The 23977-nt window shown below is 40.5% G+C and overlaps 1 protein-coding gene across 2 annotated transcripts in view; it reads right to left on the reverse strand.

The window, feature by feature from the left end:
- LOC134616349 (ephrin type-B receptor 1-B) overlaps window positions 1-23977 on the reverse strand; it is a 155215-nt gene that overhangs the window by 103889 nt on the left and 27349 nt on the right. For both annotated transcript variants that reach the window (XM_063461176.1, XM_063461175.1), the window contains exon 2: window positions 2036-2100. In XM_063461176.1, coding sequence (XP_063317246.1) covers window positions 2036-2100 — 65 coding nt within the window. The remainder of the gene's footprint in view (window positions 1-2035; window positions 2101-23977) is intronic.

The following is a 23977-nucleotide window of genomic DNA, read 5'->3' on the forward strand; positions in this document are numbered from 1 at the left end:
TTTGGAAAATAAAATGAAGCATTTTATGGCTGTTTGGCTGATTATTGTTTTGGTGCATCAGTGAATCTCAAATCTAATGCATTGTTTTCTGTAGTTTTGGTCCAAAACAACTGGACTAATTATCCTTTAAAGCCATAAATACTTTTTGTTCACAGCTGGTAAGTGTTGGTTGCTGGGTCACTGCCTGCCTGTTCAGTAGAAGGGAACATTAAGAAAGGCAGAAATACAATTCAAATATACATGTAACATTTAACATGAATCTGTCAAAACAATTATTATTTTTGAACTGTTAGTGTTGTTGTGCTGCACCTTTGGTATGCATGTCAGATCTTATTAAGAACAGCTTTTAAACATATATCTGTTTTATGTGTGGAAAATGTGTTGTGTCTTTGCGATGGTCACAAGCCATATGTATGCAGGTCTCTCAGTATCTGTGAGCAGCTGATTTGAGGCTGCATATGAGACACAGCTCTATGTGCCGTGGCGAAAGCTATCAGTTTTTGGTAGGGCATGCTCGTATTACAAGAAAAACACTTGGCTTCGTGATCATTTTGATGGCATTACTACAGTTTGCACATCGTGCAAATGTTGCTAATGGTGAACACTGCTGTTCACCAAACGATCAAGTTGGTCTATTAAGTCTTGGAACGACTAGAGTTGCATTTATTTAAGCCCATAATATGTGTAAGTAGTAAATAGGAAGTCAGTCGGTTAAGCTAGTGGAAATCCTGGTCATGCTAACATCTGCAATCAGCTAATTTTAGATATCAGCTAAACATTTTTGAAGAAAAATGTATCAAGATTGTCTAACCAACATTTGTGTTTTAGCCGTTTGTGAAGAGAATATCAACAGCGAGGCAAAATTAAAAGAAAAAAGTACTAGTGTAGGCTGCTGGTAAACAAAATAAAAAATAAATGAATAAATAAAAAAGAGAGACAAAAACATAGAAGGGGATAATAACAGTTAACAATGGCTGTTATGCAAGAAAATGTACAAGTCCACTTGCTCCACCTGCCACTGGGGTTTTCTTGATTAATCATGAAGGAATTTGCGACATGGCTCATGCCATAAGAGAAAAACATTGAAACTGTGGAGACCACAATGAGAAGGGCTCACTCCAGATATTGTGCAGATGACAATATCACAGCCATACATGCAAACTCACACACACGAGGTTATTACAGGTTATTTTAGCTTGTATTCCTTGAGGAATACAAAAAAACCCTGCCACACTCTAATGCTTAAACAGAGTCAAAGCTCTGCTCGGTAGCAATAAAAGCTCCTTTTACACGTGTGTAAAATGCCTCATAAAGACCTAAAGACCCAGAAAATGCGGGAAACAGTCCTTTTCTATCCTGGATAGCTCCTGTAAGATTCATATCACTGTTGTGCTATGGAGCCTTTCATTGAATTATCGAATTACAATACAGAAAACAAGGTCTTAAAACGCTCCATTAGCATAACAGGGCAATAATACTGAGTTTCAATCAAAAAAGAGAAAAGAGGAATATTGTTCCACTTTGTTCCAGTTAGGCTCATTCCATTTCTGTGAGAATACCTAAAAGCTGCAGATAGTTCCCTTTAAATCTGAAAAGCCCTGAGCATTTTTTTTGTCCTCTTAGCTCCTCCTCCCTCTTTCATCCTAATACCTCCACTTCCCTGTATAAATGTATCATTACAGTATCATTATGTCTATGGTATCCCCCCCAGCCTCCATTTACAGGGACTTAGGTACTGTGTTCTGGGACTTACGTGGACCCATTATGTTATTAAGTCATTATGAACCGGGACACAGAGAAAATAATACCCATAATGGGAGCTACATTGGGCACTGCTTAAGTCTATAACTATAACTCCCATCCTCCCTGCTTTCCTGCCTATTTGTCTGTCTGCCTGTAAACCTGTACGTGCTCTGTGTCATGTTACACATACCCAACAAAGCTATTTACCTGAAAAACAGAAAAATAGTGTGAAGTGAAACTTCTGATTTATTTAATTATGTAAACATTCATGTGTTGGCAACAACGGGCTCACCCCAGAATTAGGATATGCTGTCCACCCCAGCTCAGCTGTGGCCACCCGAGTGTCCATCAAGGTCTCTGCAGCAAAGAAAGAAAAAGACACAGAGAGAACCAGCGGTTAGCCACACAGAAGCTATTTTGAGTACCATCCCACACAGCTAAATTATATTCAAGCCCCAGTGATCGCTTGACACTCATTGATGAACAGAAAGTAAAAGAATCCCTACAGTGTTTCATCCATCTCTGTTACTCTTCTGTTAAGACTAGAAACAAATCCTTGGCACTTTGCTGGAAGGAACCTCTGAGAGACTAAAAAAAACTCTTTGCATTGTGTTCTCTCGCTATATACAGTACTAGACTACATCCTGCCTTTGTCCTGCTTATATGTGTGCAAGTATTTGCATGAAAGGCAGATATTTTGTTGAAAGATAAGTGGGTATGTCGATACACTGTATGAGGTTTGCAGATGGCCTGGCACAAGGAGTTGGCTTTAAATATGAAGAAGGAGCCCTCCAAGGTGAGGCTCTGATGTATTTGTGTCAGCTTTCCTTAACCTAAAGTTATGAAAACGCATATATCTGCAAGCCATAACATGTTTTTAATTTCAGATTAATTAGCTAATTTTCTAAACGCCTGCCAAAAAACATGATGACCTATGTTGGATAACTTTAGGCTACACAAAATGAAAGAGTAACACAATACAGCCTGAAAAAGGAAGAAAAAAAGTACAGAGAAATGTTCAAGGATTGGATTTATCTTTGTTTGGACTTTTATTATACAACATGTCATATCTGGCCACATATCAGTGCAATATGAGAACACAGATTGCCCCCTTCCTAATCCTCAGGGACATAGCTTAGACAAATAAGTCTGGCAGCTCGCACCAAAAGTTTATCAGCTCTTTTTTGATTAATATCTGCCTTGCTGGTACATGATATGTTGCTCAAGGAAAGAAGAGAGAAATATGGCAGTTTTCACAAAGCGCTCACCTGCCCCTCTCCCTGCAATACAGATTTATAGAGCGATGGACTAACTGACATGCTGGCCTTAGCAGAGTAATGATAGATTCATAATTTCCCCTGTAACAGACAGTTTATCCTCGGTCCTAAAACATTAATCTTACAGAGAGTGAACCAAGGGATATTTCACATTTTCCGATGTCCCCTGCCACGACATACACTCCATTGTATTTGTTGTTTTGTGTTGTGTCCAGACAGATTAAAAACTGGGAGACAGAAGGGTGAATGGTATGCTTGTGTGATGATCTGCATTCTGTAGTAGACAAGCAGAAAGTGTGTGTGTGTGCAATTTTCATAGGAACTGTGGTTGTTGTGTGTTTGGCTTGGAGCTCTTCCACTTTCACAGCAAATGGTTGGCTAGCACAACCCACATGTGTTGTTGATAAGGGAGAAATCTCACTCTGATTAAATGCATAGACACAACGATGCCCTCTTTCAAGATTTCCAGGAGAGGTTCCAGCCCTCATCACCCTCCCTTTACCTACTCCCCCAGAAGAAGCACGCACTCGCAGCTGCTGCTAATTTGGAGTCTCACTGAAGTCGCTGTGCATTTTGAAATCATTCCAAATGACAGAACACTCAAAGCCCGTCATCCGTGGTTCAAGAGCTTTGGTTAAAAAAAATTTAAAAACAAGTACATTGTGGTAAGGATGAGTGACAAGCCACCTGTAAGAAGAAAAGAGCCTTTTCATTCTCAATCTCTACTTACTGGGAGAAACTGTCCTCAGACATGAAACCAATTAGCCCCTGCACACACAAGCACTCACAATGCATGTTAGGACACACGCAGATGGACACCCGTTCTGCTCATGCACCAGCCAACTTAGAGAGCAATTTTCTGTGTACACCTACAGTGACAGCCTTGTTCACACCCGGCTTCCATCAGAGTATTTCAATTTCCCTAAGATCAGCCTTGCCTTGTCTAGTTTCCACAGCCAGCCAGCTCCAGCCTGCCTGCCTGCCTGCTTGTACGACTTGCTGTCAGCTGGGGAGATAGGAGCATGAAACAGCCCTCAGCGCCAGCCAGCATTGTGGGGACTGCCAAACCGTTCTCTGGGGAAATCACAGAAGCTTTAGTCAAATCACACAGGCACTTGGTCGACCATTTTTTTTTTCTATTTCCTTTTAAAATGGAAGGGGGAGGGTTGGGGTTGGAGGGGATTCGGTCTAAGATATTGAGGATGCGGAAACGAAAAAAAAAAAAAAAGGTCAAAGGCCCAAGGGAGGGGTGGATGAGCAGAGTCATGTGGTCTAATGTCTACCATTAGCAGAATATCAAAGTAGCAGATGAGTAAATGGAGTATGCTAAGTGGTGATTAGCAACGGGGAGGGGCTCAAACAGCCATCATGGCATAGCTCGCACACCTGTCCACTGGCACTGGAGATTTTGAAAATGTCCCTTGTGTATGTGCATGTGTATGTGCATGTGTGTGACTTTTAAATGAGCACTTCTGTGAACCGTTCATCCATTAAATGATAAGTGGATTTGAATAGTTTCATTATAAAATCAACTTAATTACACGAAACATCTCTTCGAAAAAGAGGAAACATTTTTTTTATTGCTGAAATTACAAGTTATCTAAATAGCCTAAGGTTACACACTAATTAAATTTTGGTATAGGTATTTTTAAAATTTATTTAATATTAGGTAATATTAGGTAAATAATAAACAATTAATCTGTTAGGTTAATTGGTTATTATAATTAGTTTTAGTTTTAGTTGATTGCCTGTTTCTCTGTTGCCCCTGTAATGGACTGGCGATCTGTCCAGGGTGTACTCTGCCCCCCCCCAACACAAACACAATACAGTATGGAGTGCAGTTAAAAACAATACGTTAGTGAAAATTGCATTTCAAGGACCCGGGATGTTTATTGTCTGTCTAGAAGCTTAATGTTGGGTTACTCCTTAGCATTGTAAAAGCAATTAGTCGTCCACGCACTCCAAGTTTATAGCAAGTCATTTGCAAGGCAAGGAAAGGACCTTGCCATGTCCCTAGTGTTTGGAAGGTAGCCCAGTGTGTTTTCTTCTGTATTCATATTCTGCTATGTCAGCTCCACCTGCAAGCTCCACTAAATTAAGACCAGACAGTTTCACCAGTAGTTGAGTCTTTGTGAAAATTGTTAACACGGAGAGATTAATGTTAACTAAGCAACCACGGCTCATAAATCTATTGGAAAACAATGGCTTGTAGGTGTAGGCGTCACCAGCCTTAAATAAATTCAAGGAGCCGTAAGGCTCGAGGCTGTATTGCAACTGCATCACAGAATATTAGTTACCCTTTATCATACAATGGATGTAGGTTAGATAACACTGCAAGGGTACCAGTCAAAACCCAAAAGTCGCAAGCCAAGCCAAAACCAAGACTCAGATGAGGCCTTGCAGCTCCCAATCCCCGAGAGCACAGCTCCTTCTTATTAGCAGCAAGTGATAGATCAATACCAAATGGTAGGCTCTGGAAGCAGCCTACCATTTGGGGCTAGAGAAAGGGAGGGAGAGAAATGAAAGAGTGAGAGAGACTGCATTAAACATTGATGGGGCCCTGCATTATAGATCGATAAGGCAGCTCTCTTCGCACAATTACACGTCAGCAAGCAGTCGCATGATACATCGCATAGACACGCATGATTACGTGGAAGTTGTACACACTAAAGAACATCTATAGAACGGGAGTTCAGTGAAGGAACAACAGCAAAAATGAATTGGCCAATCTCTCCACCCTCTTTTAGCTCTCATGCATGACTTTAATTCTACGCTTTAAAAGTCAGAATGCCAACATGTCTGTGTAATTCCCTCCTTTGCAGCCAATCTGTGACTGTATGGCCACTAGTCGATACAACATGTGCCGAAGTGCCTCTCTGAAGCTTCCTGGCTCCTCAATCAATACAGCAGGCCATTCTCCACGGATTTCCATTCTCTTTCCATCTTTTACATTCATCTATTCTTTAGCCTCCCCTCACTCCTCAATGTCCTCCTGTTCAAGGATGCTGGTATACTTTGTAATTCAATGAGACAATCACGTCCAGATGCAGGATGCAAAGCTTTAAGGGTCTTCTCTTTGTGACTGTAGCAGCAAAGCGAAAGAAGATCTGAGGCCCTTGGATGACATTATGTAAGTGGGGTTTATCTTTTCTTGGGGGGATGGAATCAAGATGGTCGGATAAAGAATGAAAAAGAGGGAAAAAAAGAAGACAAACAGACAGAAAGACGGAGATGAAAAACCAAGTGGAGAAATCAGCGGGATTGGAATGAGCACTTAACAATGATGAAACCCCATGGTAGCCTGCTGAGCCTGGCATCTTAATACAGGGCTGAAAACAAAGTGACAAACAAACACGAACGAAAGATGCTGCATCTCCCAAACTAATCAGCCGTCCACTCAGGGGACTTATGAATATAAAAAGAACATTTTGACAGAGTGAAGTATTTTCTGAACAAATCGTGTGGAAGTGTCTCACGCAGACAGACACCACTCACCCGCTGCATCCCTGATTTCGAAAGAAAATACCACTTCAAGTCCAGCATGGTTAAGGCCATTTAGCAGATTTGGAAACTGCATTTATGGCACAGTACTGCTTCAGGGGGAAGAAGAATATAAAAAAGCAATATCTGATTGAGTCACCATGTTCAACAAAGAAGACAATCCATACAAACACAGATGTGAGACTTCTCTACTCCGTGCCACACTAAAGCTCTGTCAGTCATACTGAAGGATTTTTACTTTAAATAGAAGATACAGAACAGGCAACTGAAATGCATCAAAAGAAATGTGTTACTTCAATGTCTCCCTGAAGACAGAAATGACAATGTGACTAAATTTGAAAACTGAAGGAAAAAAAAATAATAATCTGCCAGCCTCCTCCGAGACATTAGCGCGGAGTGATGGGATACACAAGTCCTGCATCTTCTGAGCCACAGACTCCATTAAACGAACAGGCTCACAAATTACAGATTGCCCACACTCATACACACAGATTTAGTAATAGTGTGCCTGGCTAACAGTCACCCACGACGGCTGTGTGAAAATATAATTTTCGCTCCGTGGAAGAAGAGCAGACACGTATGAAAGACAAAAGAGAGAGAGAGTCCAGAAGATAAAGATGAACAGGGCAGCACAAGGCAAAGTGTGCTCAGCAGCAGCTGTTGAGAAGAATGTCTTGTAAGAGCAGAAATTTAATAAACACACAGCATCTGAAGAACCTGATGAAATTATCCTATCATCACAGGAAGGTGACATTACCTTGGCCTCGCACATCTGGGCTGCTGTGTCGCATACAATTTAAGATTCAACCTTGCGGCACTTGGTGAGCAGCCACATTCTTTCCCCGCTATTACCGGTTTGTAATAGAGTTGTTATGGTATTGAAGCAGGAAAACACAACAGCCCCCCCTGAGGCAGGCTTGGCAAATACAAACAGGTACATGGTCAAACAAAGGCTATACCAACACCAAAGTCTCATGCATCTGATCATATCTTAGTGGTCAGTCAGTAGTCACTCAGCTACCTGTATAATGTAGAAACAGCACATTTATACACAAGCCCCCACTTTGCACCTTTTCATCTATTCTTCTCCCTCTTTTCCTTTCTTTCACTCTTTTCTCTTCCCTCGCTTGGTCAGGGGAGAGAGGTTAGGCACATCATTTGCATTCATTAACATTACATTAGCAGACAGAGTGATCTTTAGAAACCAGGCTGCTGGAGAGTGTCATCTTTAATTCATCATAACCCCACCACCTACCCACCCACCCTTCCGCTTTCTCTTTACCTCCACCTTCTTCTCTCTTTTCTTCCCTTTTCATCCACCCATCTCTCCCTCGTTCCTCTCGTCCCTTAATCTCAGTGCATCATTTATCCTCCTCATCCCTGCAACTTTCTTCACTCTCCATTTAACACCGTCTTTCATCTCCTTCACTTTAGCCATCTATGTTTACCTTTACACTGCCACAGAGCTGTCTGTATTTTGCTCTGCCTCCTGTTAATGACAGGCTACGGGGGAGGGGTTCGAATCCTGCCCCTGCGTAAGCTTTTTCAATATAGGAAGGAGAAGGGACGCGCCCAAAAAAGACCCATATACACATCATAAGCATCAGTCTGGGAGACAAGACTGAGCTGATGATCTCTAGGTTTTATTCAGGGTTCTCTGGCATAACCTTATGACCCGAGCTTATTCTAAAAATAAAAAAATAGCTTCCTAACAAGCTCTGCTTGTATTTGTATCTGTACAAGTGCATCTTAGAAATTTCAATAATATGATTTTACATTAGTTACACTTTTACATATTCTATATTTTTCACATGTAAAGTGAAATTATGTCAAACTATTTCTGTTTTACTTGTCATGATTATGGGTTCTAGCTCATAAAAATGAAAAACACATGAAATCCACATCATTATCTAATGCCTAAAAGTAATAATTAAGGGAAAAAATCTTAAATACTAATAACTTATAACAAGATTAAACCTAAATCATTTTGTCCTGCCCAGGATCAGCTAAGATTTCCTATAGCAGCAGACCAGCAGCAGTGACCAAGCAATAATCCAGATGGAAGCAGCACTGCCCTCCCACAATCATCACAATACTCATTACTGCTGATATTGCCTCAGCCAGCCTGTCTGCTTTTAAGAAACCTGGCAATTTGCTGCAGTAAAATGAGGTAATTACAACTCTTATCAAGCTCCTCACCTCACAAAACAGCATTTAGAGAGAGGGAGACTACTCTCCGATGGTTCACTGGCTGTGGAACAAGGCTTTGGCTGGCTTCCCAATCACTCAGCCACACCCACTCACTGTGATTATTCTATTTGCAACTCCTGCTCCTACCCACTCTCCGTTGTTTCCAATAAAAGCATTTAAGTGGAAATTTGATCACTTTATTGACACAGCTAGATAAAATTTACTCCGTCAGTCCCACTAGACTAAAAGTTTGATAAGGCTTACGTGAGTCACGAAGACACAAAGAAAATGACTTTCCAGCACAAGAACTGCGCAAGGAGATTCCTTCCTAGTACCAAAATGGAAAATAGGAAAATTAAATTCTGCAAAACTCTATGTTGGAGGGCTAGCATAGAGAAAATTGCAATTTAATAGTTTCCCATAAGGAGAATGAGTCTACTCTATAGTTTTGACATTTCTAACCTTCACATGAAAGTCAGAAGTTAGCTCTAGCTTACTGTCATCACTTCTCCTGCCTAGAGACACAATGAGCCACAGAGAAGTACCATGCCCGGGTCACACTGGGATTGCGTGAGGCTGACATTTACCACTATAAGTTATAGCTAATGGGCTATTCAGAGTGAGTAAAATCATCTGTGTTTTTCAAGTCGACCAGGAAGTGCTGAGTGAACAGAATTATGTCATTCACTGAAACTCCCAGTGCAGTCCCCCTCACTCTAATTAAGACAGTAAGAATTACCAATTAGTGAGGTCCTGCATGTGCTGGAATACAGTCATGTGAAAATGAAAGAAAAAAATAAGTAGACCCTTACTGTTTATATGGCAATTAACAGGGCAAGTACCTGCCAGCTAATCTGAGCTATTCTAGCAATCGAATTCACTGGGTTAATGTCTACAAAAGCAACATGAACATTGAGGTGTGTGAACACAATGCCTTCCCAGGACGTCCTAGCAAATTAACCTGAAGGCGACACAGTGTAATACTTGGAAAATTTACAAAGAACCCAAGACCTAAGTAACCTAGTGACCTCCGCAGACCTCAGTAAGCATGTTAGACAGTACAAAGACTGACAAGTACGGCCTTTTTTTCCCTTTTTCTTTCTTTTTTTTTTATTTTTTATACAAGGCTTGAAGAACAGTCTCTTCTCTCCAAACTGAACATAGCAGCACAGATAAGGTTTGCAAAGTCACACCTGAACAAACCACAGTACTTCTGGAACAATGTCCTTTAGACAGATGACACCAAAGTATAGATGTCTGGCCATAATGCACTGCACCACATTTGGAGAAAACCAAATACACCAGTCCACACACTTTACACCAGTGGTGGGGTGAGAGGGGGGGGATTATTTGAGCTCGTGTTGCAGCCAGAGGACCTGTGCTCCTTGCATTGAGTTGACCACAAACTCCAAAACCAAAGTATTGTTGAGTTAAATGTGAGGCTATCTGTCCAACAGGTAAAGTTTGTCCCAAATAGGGTCATGTAACAGGGCAATGAACCCAAGCACACCAGCAAATAGTTGAAAAAGAAAAGAATCAAATCGTTGGAATGGGCAACAAAAGTCCAGACCTCAATTTAATTAAAATGCTGTGTTGGGACCTTAAATGACAAAAATGTCCACAAACCTAAATGAACAGAAGCAATGCAGTAAATGTGAGTGGGACAAAATTCCTCCAAAAATGAAAAAGTCATAATGAAAAGGATTACTCCAAGTTATTGCTGCTAAAAATCTTTCTATAAGATACCCAATTACAGGTTGTACTTAGTTTTTTACAGATCCCTATGAAAAGTTTCTTTTTCACATGAATGTATATACATTTATCTGGATTGTGATAGAGGAATCACAATGTGTAGAACTGTTAAACTGAGAGAAATGCATGAATTAATAAACTTCAATTGTTTACAAAGGTTTAATGATATTAAAATGTGAGTCACCTAGTTGCCTTTTATAACAACACAGAGGCTAGTAGGGCAACGCAGGAGATAGAAATGAATGTCCTCGTCTGCCACACTGTAATACACTTGAACTGAGATAACCATCCTGTAATATGCAGAACCAATATGAAGGGCAGAGAGAAACTGAGAGATACAGAGATGAAGAAAAAAAATAAAGTGGATAGTAAGACAAGAGTGAGAAGGAGCAAGAGGAAGGAGGAAGGCGGGTGCTATTCATAAAAAGAGAGATACTCGGAGAGGCACTGTGACGGAAAGCATGTCATGAGGCAGTGCTGTGTGTGCTGTGTGTTATCTAGAAATTGATCTAACCTTAGCCGAACAGTGGAGTTGGATCATTTCTTGGAAACCACACTGTTTGTGTCTTGCAACCAGCATAAACAAAGACGCTCTGTCTCTTTGTGGTTCTTGTAGTATTCATATTCAATAAAACACACACAGTCAAGACCGTCTCATCCAAACGTGGGCACAAGCATCCTGCTAACGGCTGAAAAAAGTTCATGCATAACCTATTGAAAAAAGCCACGTATGCATGCACTAAAATATGCTCCCAACACCCAAAACAGCACAGCTCCGCTGCTCCTCCCGTCAGAACACTGCTAAACCTCTAGCATATAACTAAAACTGTGGGTGCCATCTGTCTGAGCAAAGGGACAATATCAGGGCTTTCTAAAAGGAAGCAGAAATTAAGACAATACAGGAAGTCTTTTATTTCCTAAAGATTAGGTTAGTACATATTCACTTATGCCACCAGTAGTTTCTCCCCAATTTTCCGAATGAGGCCATGCACCTCTGCCTCATGCCTGTGTTTAATGGGGGGAGGCAAATACCAGCTAGCAATATCTCATTAAATCCTGTTGTTAACCGTGTTTGGATGTGCCACAAAACTGACCTGTGACTCTTCGATAATTCCCCTATGGGTAGAGAGGGAAAGAGTCAGAAAAGTCAGAGTCAGACAGAGAAGGGACCTTGAAGGTTTGATGTCGTGCTCTCACTCCATCTCATCTGTGGCAGTAAAAGAACGACCTTCAACCACCTTGAACCCACTGGAGCTGAATTTCAATAAAACTCAAATTATCACCCGTGCCCATGGGGCTTGGGAAAAGCACTAAGCTTGAACTGACTGCACGTATAAGACGATTTAACAGTCATATGGAGGTGTGAGTGAGTCAATCATATGACACACTTCTTTTTCACACTGAGGAGTCTCAGCGGTAAGCGGTGGTTACTGTACCCTGTCGGGAGAGGATGCCATTGGGATGGATCACTGATTGTTTTCCATGTGACTAAGTGTGTGTCTGGGAGGGGGGGTATGTGTGTGTGAGATCACCTGCACTTACATGTGTTTGAAAGCACATATGCCAACATGCGACCGGGAAAGGGTTATTCAATTTATCTGTGTTCTCCCTTGACCGATGTAGTGAGATGCAGGTAATTGATGCCTTAGTTTGGTATTCCCTAGCCATGTGCTCTCCACCACGGGGACATTGCTGGCTAAGACGGTGTGAATGAGAGAAATCGCGTGGTGTGATCTCACTCCCTTAACTGCGAGTGAGGTGTTCTTTGGGGATCTCGTTAGTGCAGCTCTACTACACATACACACACAGTCTCAACACCAACAACACACATACATAAGCAGTGAATACATCCCAGGAGTGGGCTAAACCACTAGCGATGGTGACCGTGGACATCCCCAGGTGGAGTTCACCTCTCGTTCTCCCCCTTGCTGCCTATCCCCATAAAAACGCCAGTGGCCTATCCAATGCCTCCAAGCAAACACAATCCTTTCCATTAAAAGCGAACACTAAATCCACCTTCTTGCAGCATATGCTCGCATGCCTGAGGACGTCTATATATTTTTGGAGATGGGCTTTGTTTTTCCTCCAGGGCTTTGCTGGAGTTTGGATTCAGCAGTGCCGGCATGTACGAAAGAAAATAGTCCTAAGGCCAAAAGAAAAACTTTCAGCAGAGGATCTTGACCTTACAGCATGAGTCTGACATAGGTGGGTTGCGATTCTCCAATGAGAATCTATAACAAGAGAGAAGGATGGAGAGAGGGAGGAAAAGAGATAATTTTTACCTTTGGGGAGTGAAAGTGAGAGAGACCTTTTTTGAGTAGGCCTATATTTGTCTGAAGATCTCTCATACTGCAGAGGAAAATGGCGTGTGCCCTCTTTGCTTTCCTCCAGAGGTGGGGAAGACCGTAAAAAAGAGGAAAAGGCTTATTCTCTTAGCTCCCAGGAGAAATATGTGTTTGATGTTCTTCCATTTGATGCTGCCGTTTTTATGTCCACCATCAATGTGCCCATTCTTTTCTTTTGTTTCCATTTTTTTTAATCAGTTGTAAGTAAGTATTTTTTTTTTATCTCCTCTCTTCCTTCGCAGAGTCACTCTGAATGCTAAGCCACAGCTCAGTAAAACACTGAGCTCTTCTGGGAGAGAAAATGTCATTTCATACACATTACATTCAGTCTGTTATGCCACGGGGAGAGTGTGGGTAATTTTGATCTTGTACTACAAACACACACAGATACATGCACACGCCGAATCTGACCTCATCTCACTTGGAATCCAGGACGCTTGAGCTTTGGCCCACAATGCAACCTCAAATGTCACAGCTGTCCAGTGACACTAGTGGGGAGTGCAAACATCAGCCATCCCTCTGGCAGTCCCAATAGTAGCAATGCCAGCACTAGCTGAATGTAACATTTTTTTTTTATATATATATTTTAATCTCGCCATTTTGGATCTTCCAAGCCTTCTGTTGATTGCTAATATAACAGAGACAACATTGGGTGGATCATTGGATGATCTTCAGAATGTAGCATGACAGACTGTGGTTACCATCGCAGCTAAAAATCTTCCTGCCAGAGGAAAAAAAAAGAGCTTCCAGGCTGAGCTTTACTTGGCATTCCCACCAGATGAGGCCGTTTACTGCTGTGCTCCAGGAGTCAAAGTGCAACACTCTACTCGCTGTGCTGCAACCGCACAGCTAAAGAGCCGAGATGCTTCGTTAAATATGTATTCGCCACAGACACATTTTAAGCACTTCCCTTTACTTCACACGTAAGAGGCGGCAGCAGCAGAAACTTGCTAACTGTGCACTTTGCGCACTCGAAAACACAGATTTACTAATGGCCACATGCAAGTGTAAATACAGGCGGCACACACAGCTTGCACAGCTGTAAATGCTGATCCGAGCTGTTAAATTGTTTCACCACTTCAGTGCCACCGGGTCAGAATATATGCAGGTGTCTGTCCAGGGCACAGATGTGGTTATCTGCTTGTAGTGGAAATTCACAAAGTGGTTTCCAGGTGTTTGGAGTGAAGAGCACTTACTGAAGACCTACTGTATTTTAGATAAATTCATACAAATTCTACACATTTTGGGTATGCTGCGTGTAGAGGAGAAAGTCTATACAAGTAAAATTTGGAATTTTATTTAATTTGTGTACAAACACAAATGTCAAGAAAACGCGATAAACTCCATCTATCTTGTGTCATTTTACTTTGAATACTCATTTAAAATTATTGGGCCCTGGCAGATAGAAACAAATGCCCTGATCATAAGTGGCAATATATTGATGATTTTAAGTAATGATGGCTACCTGTGTTCTACTTGTCTCTGAAATTTTGCTTCAGAAGAAGTAGAAAGAGTATGTTTTCATTACATTAAGCAAAAATGTTGCTTGTCACCCTGAAGAAATGAATACACAGCCCAAAGGAAACAGATTTTTGAAGGTTGTATTTCAATATTTTTGCTCTCTTTTGCTCACTCTCTCCCTCTCTTTCACACACACACACACACACACACACTCACTTTATATAAAGTAAACCACTGTTATGCCAACAATAATGATGATTCACTTATTTCCCCTGTGGATCTTGAATAGGGTGGAAAAGCATTTCAAGCAATAAACACTAAAACCTTCCACTGACATCCATACAAATGAGTGGATCATAAATTCTTCCAGGCAAGCTGACTTAAGCTTCTTATTCAACAGCAAACATTACTATCTCAAAAATGAAGTTATTTTACTGCTAAATGAATAAATGATATCATAGTTCTGCTACATTTTTAGAAAGTCTAAAAGAAAGCAGTAACTGGTTAGAGCAGTGAAGCTGACTCTAAAACATTTTACTTTTAAATGCTTTCCCAGTAATTATCAGTGCAGTTTGTTGTAATATATAATCAACACCGGATTTGTGTAATAACAGAAAAAAAAGCTTCTCTTCATTTAGTGCCTGAAAGGTATTTTTGAAATTTTCTAGAGCTAGTACATGCCCGACCTACAGTATTGTTTGGTCTGTGATTTCACTCTGATACTACGGTGGTTGCTAGGCAACGTGATGACGGCATAATATATCACGCATAATGAAAGTTTTGTGGATATAAATTAGATCAGATTCTTGTGAAATTAAACCGATATGATGCTTTTATAAGGTGTTACAGGCACACAACAAATTCTAAATGGGTCCTGGTAGCTGGTAGGAACATGATGACAACAAAATACCTGACACAGATGTACCTGTCTACTGGTTTTGACTGCACTGGCTTAACTCCTGATCATGTAGTAGCAAGTCTGCAACACGTATATATGTCCTGCAACTTATGAATAACGGAAAACAAAAGAACAATGTGCCTTTAGTGATAAGCAGCAGTACATACAGCAGTCGGATGAATAAGATAAGATAAAGACACTTTGCGTGATGGTGTCAGTACCACACCACTTTAAAAGGCAATTTTCCAAATGTTTGCCAGTACACATTTCATAAAATGCTTTTGCTAAGGCTTAAGTGTATACTGAGCAAATATGACTACCATCTCACAAAGTGTTTGTTATCTGCGGTCGTGGAGCTATTAATGTAGATGGGTGCTGGAATGACTCCCAGAGAGTTTTCATACACTAGTACTCCTCTTTTCTCCTCCCCAGGGGTGTTGTTAGCCCGCGTGTCCCCTGGCAGCTCACTCGACATAATGAGGCTGACAGACCTAAACAAACTCAGGTGGAGAACAGGGGCAGACAAAAAAATATCAAGTATAGTCATTGGAGATGGAGGAATGAGGTGAGGTGAGCAACCTGCTATGTCTGGCAAGATGTACGGCTACTGCTGTAGTGTCTGTGGTTTGATGTGATAGAGCATGAGTCATAACACTTCTTTGTTTCCTGTCTGTTTTCCTATCATATTCTTTATTTCCTTTTTGCCTGTTTATGCTCTGCTGTACTCAGACACAGTTCTATAAAGGCATAGGGTGATAACTGATTGAAAGAAAGTGCACTGTACTATCTCCTTTTTCACCCCCTTTATTCCTTCTTTTCCTCTCTTTATCTTTTGGTTCTCTGTCCCTCTTTCTCTCTCTCTCTCCCCAGGTGTGCTGGTCGCTGGGGCTAAATGATGAACAGAACCACAGTGTCTGCTGTCTCTAATAGGGACATTATGCAGGAGGATGGGAGAAGCACTCACACCAGGCTCGTAAATCACATAGACTCCTGTAGAGAGACTCACTGCAAGGCCTCACTGCTCCACTAACCCCGCAACAGATACACAAATATAAACTGAAAATCTACTCAAACACACACCCATGCACATATGCAAACACATATTGCATATTTGCATACATAGACACGAGAATACAAATTAACACACTCGCGCAAGTGCGCACTTGCACTCGTGCCGTGACTGCACACTCCATTTACCTGACCCCCAGTGCGCAGTCACCATTTGCCATGTAACTACTGAGACAAAATTCACTTACATCTGTCCAGTGACAGCACCTCTGTGGGACAGTGTGCCACACCAAGAGCTTGTGTCAATGTGATTGAAGTTTGACAGAGAACTTAAAGCATTATTAGTGCTCCCTGTCACAGCCCAGCTCACACAGAGGCCTGCCGGTGGCACAGGTGAGGTAAACACAGGCCCCATTTAGCATATTACCCATCAGTCAACACGACAGGCAAAGGAGATAAAGAAATGCACACCCACTGTGAGTGGGAAAACACGCAATCCAGTCTGCTCCATCTCACAAGGAGGGCTATATGAAAGTATTTTGACAGATGTGTGCTCAGGCATCCCACATTCACATACCCACATCCATTCATACCCACACAGAAAAGAAATGGCATGCAGAAACACATTTCAACAAACGCACACAGGTTGATGACAGAAGAGCCATTACTCAAAGTGAAATTCTCCAGAAGAGAAGTGCTTCACACAGATAATTGACTGTGATGAACCAGCGTAGCACGCTTTGATCTTTTGTATTCTTATTTATCTCATAATTTACACTTTATTTACTCAAACATAATAAGGAAAATTCCACATAACTGGGCATTTCTTCATGTGTTTTCCTAAGCCACAAATCCTTCAATATCTTCCCTGCTGCAAAAGTGAGACTTACTGCTTCCACGAATATGCTAATCTGGAAGGTGGGGAATTTTATTTACAGTCTCTTTGTATATAACTGTCACGCTAAAATAATATATTCCATCTGAAACTGTGAAATTGAAAAAAAAAAAAGAGGCTCAAATCTGAGGTACAACTAATTCTCTAAGGATGAGTTCTAAACCGTGGTAAGCTCCTAACAATCAGGATCATACCAAAAGGCATCACAGAGCTGTGATGTGGCAACAAGGACTTAGATAACAGAGCTGTTTGGATGACAAACAGTCAGCTGACACCATAGCAGGGAGTCCTGTTAAATGGCCTCCTCTTGAGGCACCATGAACTGAGCTGACCCCTACAGACTTAGTCAAATGTTGATAATTAGAACTTTTCTCCATTTTTTAAAAACACAGACCAGATATGAGTATGATACCCTAGAATTCTATTTCATTTCAATATAAAATGACAGCGTAGACAGATACACATACTAACATAGGAGTTGTTAATAAGCAGCAGGCTGCAGGAGCCCTTTGGTTTCACCATGCCTATTAACTGTGACACAATGGCAGACAAGTAGGATGTAAGAAAAACAATGCAGGTGTGTTAAAAAAAAAAAAATCTCAGGCAAGCTGACAGAACATTTGATAAGGTAGATAAAAGGGAGACAGCATGCATGCATAGTCTAACCGCAATATTTATACGGTCTGCTGGTATTTGTCTTACATCTTTGAAATGGCACGAAGCAACCTTTATCGTCCCTGAAGATAATGGATTGTGAACACAAACCCTCCTCCTCAAACCTCGTCATCTCGCCTTTCTTTACTTGCCATCATCAACAGACACAAACATACACGCAGCAACAGAGACACACACACACACACACCTCTGTCAACACTCCCCGAGGCAGCAGTGTTAATTCCTCTCAGCCTATTCTCAGTCACACATGGCTGTAGAGGCAGCCACCAGCGGAGCCTCACTGCTAGATTAACCTTTGCTCTTGCCACAGATCTGTTTTTCAGAGGGACCGGCAGTCGGACAGGGGCCACGGCTGGCAGATACTAACTCATTGTCAGAACACTGTCAGCACTGGGCCCTGCATTAGCAGCTTTTGAAGAAAGGGACCGTTGACATGGGCAGGATGCCAGCCATGAGGAAAAACAGACCTACTGCCCCACACAGCTCTTAACCTGACCTCTCCACTCAGGATGTGGGAAAGGGTGGAGGAGTGCGAGTGTGCGAGCTGTCCCGTGAAAAGCTCACACACTGAAAATGTCTTCTCTATGATTCAGCAAGCGTGTATTTTGGCTGGTGATAAAATGCATGGCAAGAGGAAGGAAAATAAAAAACAATGGGCAATGAGTCAGTTTAGTTTTTTTAAGGTGATGAATTTAAAAGTAAAAGATTATCGGAACATCATTGATTTGACTACATTCATCATTTACCATTTGGCTACAATAAAAGTAAAATAAATAGTTGACATAACTTAAGAGGAATAAGTACGAGTCACTTTTTCAGGTTAGCAAAAAAAGATCACAATTTATTGTTTATTATAACATTAACACTAAAAACAGTGACTATATGAAATTTGTTGTACTCCAGTAATTGCTGTAAAAACACACAATACTATGCTCTGACATTGCAATCCAGACTCTTGAGTTTGTCAGTTTGGCAACAGTTTACCATCTTCCCAACCAAGTTAAGTCTTCTGAAAAAATGCAGTGTTGATCAGTCACTTGGGATAATGCAAGTGTAGTGCATAAATCAGTGAAACCATTCCCAGGAAGTTAATCAGTAATTCTTGGGAGACCATCCACAATGTCACTTTCAGTGATGACAGACTTTCACAGGCTGGTAATGAACTGGGTCACAGTCATGGATTATTATAACAGGGACCACTGCAACATCTCAGATCTGGTTCATCAGTTCTATCCTAAATGAATGAGAGAGATAGTGATCACAAACTAATCCACTAATCCACAAAATGATTTTTTTTAACAAACCATCTCTCCAGTTTAATTAAATACTGCAGAAAGGCTTATGACATATTTGTTACCTCATATGTATGTATATATGTATGTATATATCTTCAACTAATTCAAACTCATCAAGGAATCAGGCAAAGCATGTGAATATAACAAATAAATTGTTCATATTGATGACATTGAAAATCTGAATATATGTACTACATAAAGTAATAGTCGCGGCTAAGTTGAAAACAAGAATTCCCATTATTAAAGTAGCTGTTAAAATATGTTTGCCTGACCATTTTTTCTGACATAATTCTGAGTTTATACCATTCCTTGCGTCCACTGAGCAGAAGTACAGTTCATGCATTTCTTTACATGGTCATATCACCAAATACAGACTAGCTTCTCTTTGCTTTAACCGTTTCATGCCACTTTCTCCTGGGCTTTTCATCAGCTCTCACTTCTTCACTAACTCTTTGCCCTGAAATTTGAAAGATTGTACTTCAATATAATCTCTCTCCTTGTGTAAAAATAATAATACTAATCATTCAAACATCTTCAAATAAAACATTTCCTTAAGTTTAACAATGTAAGCCTGTGTCAGGGCTTTGTTAGGCTGTTAGCTTGTTAACCTGTTAGCTTTGTGAACCTTGTAGCTAACAGCAACGTTAGAATCAAAACTGCTTTGCTGACATCTTCCTGAAATGGCTTAAAAAAAATTGAATACTTACTTTGATACAGTGAATGCAGGGCCACCTTATGGCAGGCATCCTGTGAGCTTTCCTGAGTCTTGACTCTTGCCCTTTCAGACTCCAAAAGCAAACAATGGCAGACATGATAGCAAGACAGGAAATTACCTCAATAATGGTTTATGTGTTGCTTGTTTGAGAAAGTAAATAAGAAATCTAAACAACATTCTGGTAACTCTGTTCTAAGGCTTGTACTGGTACAGATTTTTTTTAAATGCCCCAATGGACAATTATAATATTCATTAAGTTAACCTTTTTAAGTCATAAGTTATTTTGAAAATGTTTCATTAAATGTTTCAAACAGCTTTATAAAAAACAAAAGCAAAGCTAATTTTAACTGTGTCGATTCCACAGATGGTAGGTAAAATTAAGTATTTTAAGTTGTAGGTACTTAATGTATGTATTTTAGAATATTTCTATATTTTTTCTACTACACTACTGCATTTGAGCTTACAGAGTGCATATAGTGCAAAATATCTAAACGTTTTTCCTTATGTGTCCCTGTAGTCCGTGTTGCATTTATTTAAAGGAAAAGGTCACGTCACAGTGAATGTAATGGGCCTGTTCAGGAGAAATACAGCCACTGGGGCTCGAGCTGCACAGCTTAAACAGAAACAATGCTTAGGAGCTTTTAAAAACAAAGAACTTATCTAGCTCTTAGCTAGTTGGTTAGCTATATGATGCACAGTCACAGAAGACTGGTGCACAAGCTGCAAATCTGTTGCATGCTACAAACACAAAAGTTCAAATTACACAGAAATTCACACTAGCTACTTATTATATAGAGAGATCGCAGACAAGTTGAACTCATCGGTGCAGACTGAGTCAAAATCACTAAGAACAGGTTGGCAATCTGTTTGCATTTATAAATTAGACGCCAGTTACTTGTAACACATAGTGAAAAGATAGATAAAAATATTATAAAGTTTGTATTTGTCTTGTGTGAAACTTGTATGAAAAGCATACAAGAGTAAAAACAGATATAAGATCCCTTTAAAAATCATATAAATGAAACTTGTATGTTTTGGATACTTACTAAAACAATATATGAAAGTAATGAGAAAGTGGCCACTTTCATGAGTAAATCATATAAGCCTTATATGATTCACTATATGAAGTAGGCCACATCTTATGCAAGTCTTTTATACGTTTTTACTATTTCTTTTCCATATGGGAAACCTTTGGAATTTTGTCTGAGAGTGGTTGAAGTCACTACGTGTTGGACTTTTGAATTGATTGGAGACAGGTTGCATGCCACCAGGAAAACTCACCATGCAATCAAAACTGATTGTCCACAGGTTAAAGATGTTGTATTCTCAACTTCTGGGCAAACAGTTGATCACCACAACTACTTTTAACCATTTGGTAAATATAAAAAAAAAAAAATTAAATACAATCTCCAGTCAACCACTGATTTTTCCTAGTCGCGGGAGGTTGCCATCCTATTTTGACTCTAGTGTGACTGAGCCATTATTAATTTTTTTCTTCTCTGCCCGTATTTGTAGGTCTGGGCATGGACAGAAGTGCAGTAAAAAAGTTTAGTTAAGATCTGTGGATCAACTAATAGAGTGACCCTCATGTAGAGCAGCAGCAATAAGTAGTGGATGAAACTAAAGAATCAAATGGATGCGATGTACTTGTTTTGCTGTAAAAATCAATGCTAAATGCCTTCACCATAATCAATGGCATACACTTACAATGCTCTCCGATGGTCTACATTCTCACTTACAGCACTCACTTAGGGCGAGATGATTACCTGTTGTGCTGCAACGATGACGAAATGAATGGTTTAGACTTTCAAATACATCTTTTAACTTAATAGACTAAAGGAGACTTCACAAAGCAGTTAGATGATTGCAAGATGCAGTGAGACACAATAAGAATGAGAAAGCGTGCGACAAAGAAACAACATGATAGACTTCCTGAAGTGCTGCGCCACAGTTTTGATGGAAATTTTGGCCTTTCCTGGCATAGTCTTTAGCAAAGCAGCAACAGCACAATGGACAGCTAATTTCCTGAAAACGAAGGATGGTCAGGTGTCTGTGAACATTCCAGTTTCACCTGCGTTGATTCCAATTTGTCAAAACCTTGTTAAAATGATTTATAATACAGCTGAGGGAACAGAGGGATGGAGCAGGGGGCAGCTGCCAGCAGCTTTGTACCTCATTGTGTGGTTTGAATAACACGGAATGGCAAGATAGTACCAAACAAAAGCAGAACAGGAAAAGACCACTGAGAGTTCCTTTCAACCCTTGTCTCTTTCGTTCCGCCCCAACCCTCTACTCGCTACCATGTCACACAGGTGAGGCTTTTTGCTCTGCTGCTTAACCAGTGAAAAGACATTCTAGCCGGTGAGGTTCCCAAGTGGCTAATGTACTCTTTAGAGCACCTTATTCTCAACTAAGAGCAGTTTGGGGCTGAACTGCTTGTAACAGCAGGCTCAGCCTAGAAATTGAGCAGGCAGGATGTGGGACTTGTCGGCCTGGCAGTTGGAAGGCTGGGAGTGAAAAAGTGATTTGGGTTTTAATGAAGCGCTGATGAATGGGTCTCAGACTCCGGCAGCAATAACTCAAGGCCCAGGCGGAGACACACGCCTGGCAGGGATAAGAGCTGCGCGCTGCTGGTTCACGGCAGGGCCACGTAATCCTTACACTCCTTAGTTGGACTAGATAAACATGACATACATTGTTTAACATGTTATTCATATAGGAACAAACGTGGTTTAGTTTGATTTTCTAGCCTATATTTTAATACATTAATATATCTTTATATATACACACACTTACTACTCTGTGGGTATAGGCAGATATATGTAGGAGTTTATTGTATGTTCATGTAAAATGCAGCCATGCAGCCAAAAAGCATATTAAAAGTTCTGCTTATTATGACGAAACTAGTGCCCAATAACTCTTACCCATTACAGAGAATATAGAAAAATCAAAGCACATTATATTTATTACGCTTCTTGAGTTATGGCATCTTTTATAGTCTATTCAATAAAATCATCACAATATTGCTCTTAGTCATATATAGCCACAGATGATGTATTTTCCATTTATGAGCAGCAGTACATCGTGAGCAACTGCAGAGATTCTGACATTGGAAGATGTCACATTTTGTTGCTGCACTTCCAAAGAAAGGGCATGCAGAGTTGTGGCAGATTTGAATACCATGATATGGATAACAGGATTAAATGAATCTCTGGGTGGTGGCCTTGTCCAGTGCATTCCATCAAATGTGTCCTTTAAAAAACTCTAACCGCATCAGCAAAACTTTTTTTCCAAAATATCTTTTAAGAGCAGGGAATGCACGCATTTATGTTTGAATCACTCGGCACTCTAATATAATACAACTCTGTCACCCGGCTTTCTTTAAATATTGTCCATTGGCCTTTGGACTTTCACAATCACAGTAGTGCCACTCGTGAGGCATAATTATGCTCATATGCCTCAATATCCCCTTGGAGTTAGCTTTGTTACATGCAGATTAACCAGTCAGTGGTACATTGTACACAATATAGGCAGCTAGGGAGGCCTCTAGAAATAAGTGTCACAAAGTGATCTCAACAGCTACTGTCTCAAAAAGCTCATTGTAGCTCTCAAGGCTCAAAGATCCTCTAGTATAAGGAAGAGGAAAAAAAACAAGTTTTAAGTGAACAGCTTGAAAAACAAAGAAGTAGAAGTGGAAAGTCAACGTAAAAGTAATGAAGTAATAAAATTAATCAATTGAATATTTTTATTTTGTTATTTAACGTGAAATGAAAAAGTGGGAAGCTACTTCTTTATCTGTTTGCTTGAAACTGCTAGCAGGCAACTGAAGATATTCATGTCTTCCACTTGGATAAAAATGTGCAACTATAATCTCAACTATTACCACTGAGCTGCGATTTAAGCCAAAACAAGAGCAATAAGGTGAACTAACACACTTTGCTATGATTAACAGATGAAACCATGTTTTTGCACAAATTTTGGCTTTTTCACGGCTGGAAAAGTTCTAGTGATCCTAGCGGTACAAAGGGATTCGCGCACACATACGCACACAAGCACACCCTCATTCACTGGCATGGAACTTTCCACTTTTAATCATAAGCTGCCATATGTCTCCTTTATAGATCCCCTGTGGTGTCACTCTGAGCCAGGCAGCACAGCTTTTGGGGAGTCCACCTGCGATGGGTCTAAATCCAGCAATGCAGCTCGGGTGTTGTGCTGAAAC

The sequence above is a fragment of the Pelmatolapia mariae genome, linkage group LG18 (assembly GCF_036321145.2).
Source record: "Pelmatolapia mariae isolate MD_Pm_ZW linkage group LG18, Pm_UMD_F_2, whole genome shotgun sequence".
NCBI classification, from domain to species: domain Eukaryota; kingdom Metazoa; phylum Chordata; class Actinopteri; order Cichliformes; family Cichlidae; genus Pelmatolapia; species Pelmatolapia mariae.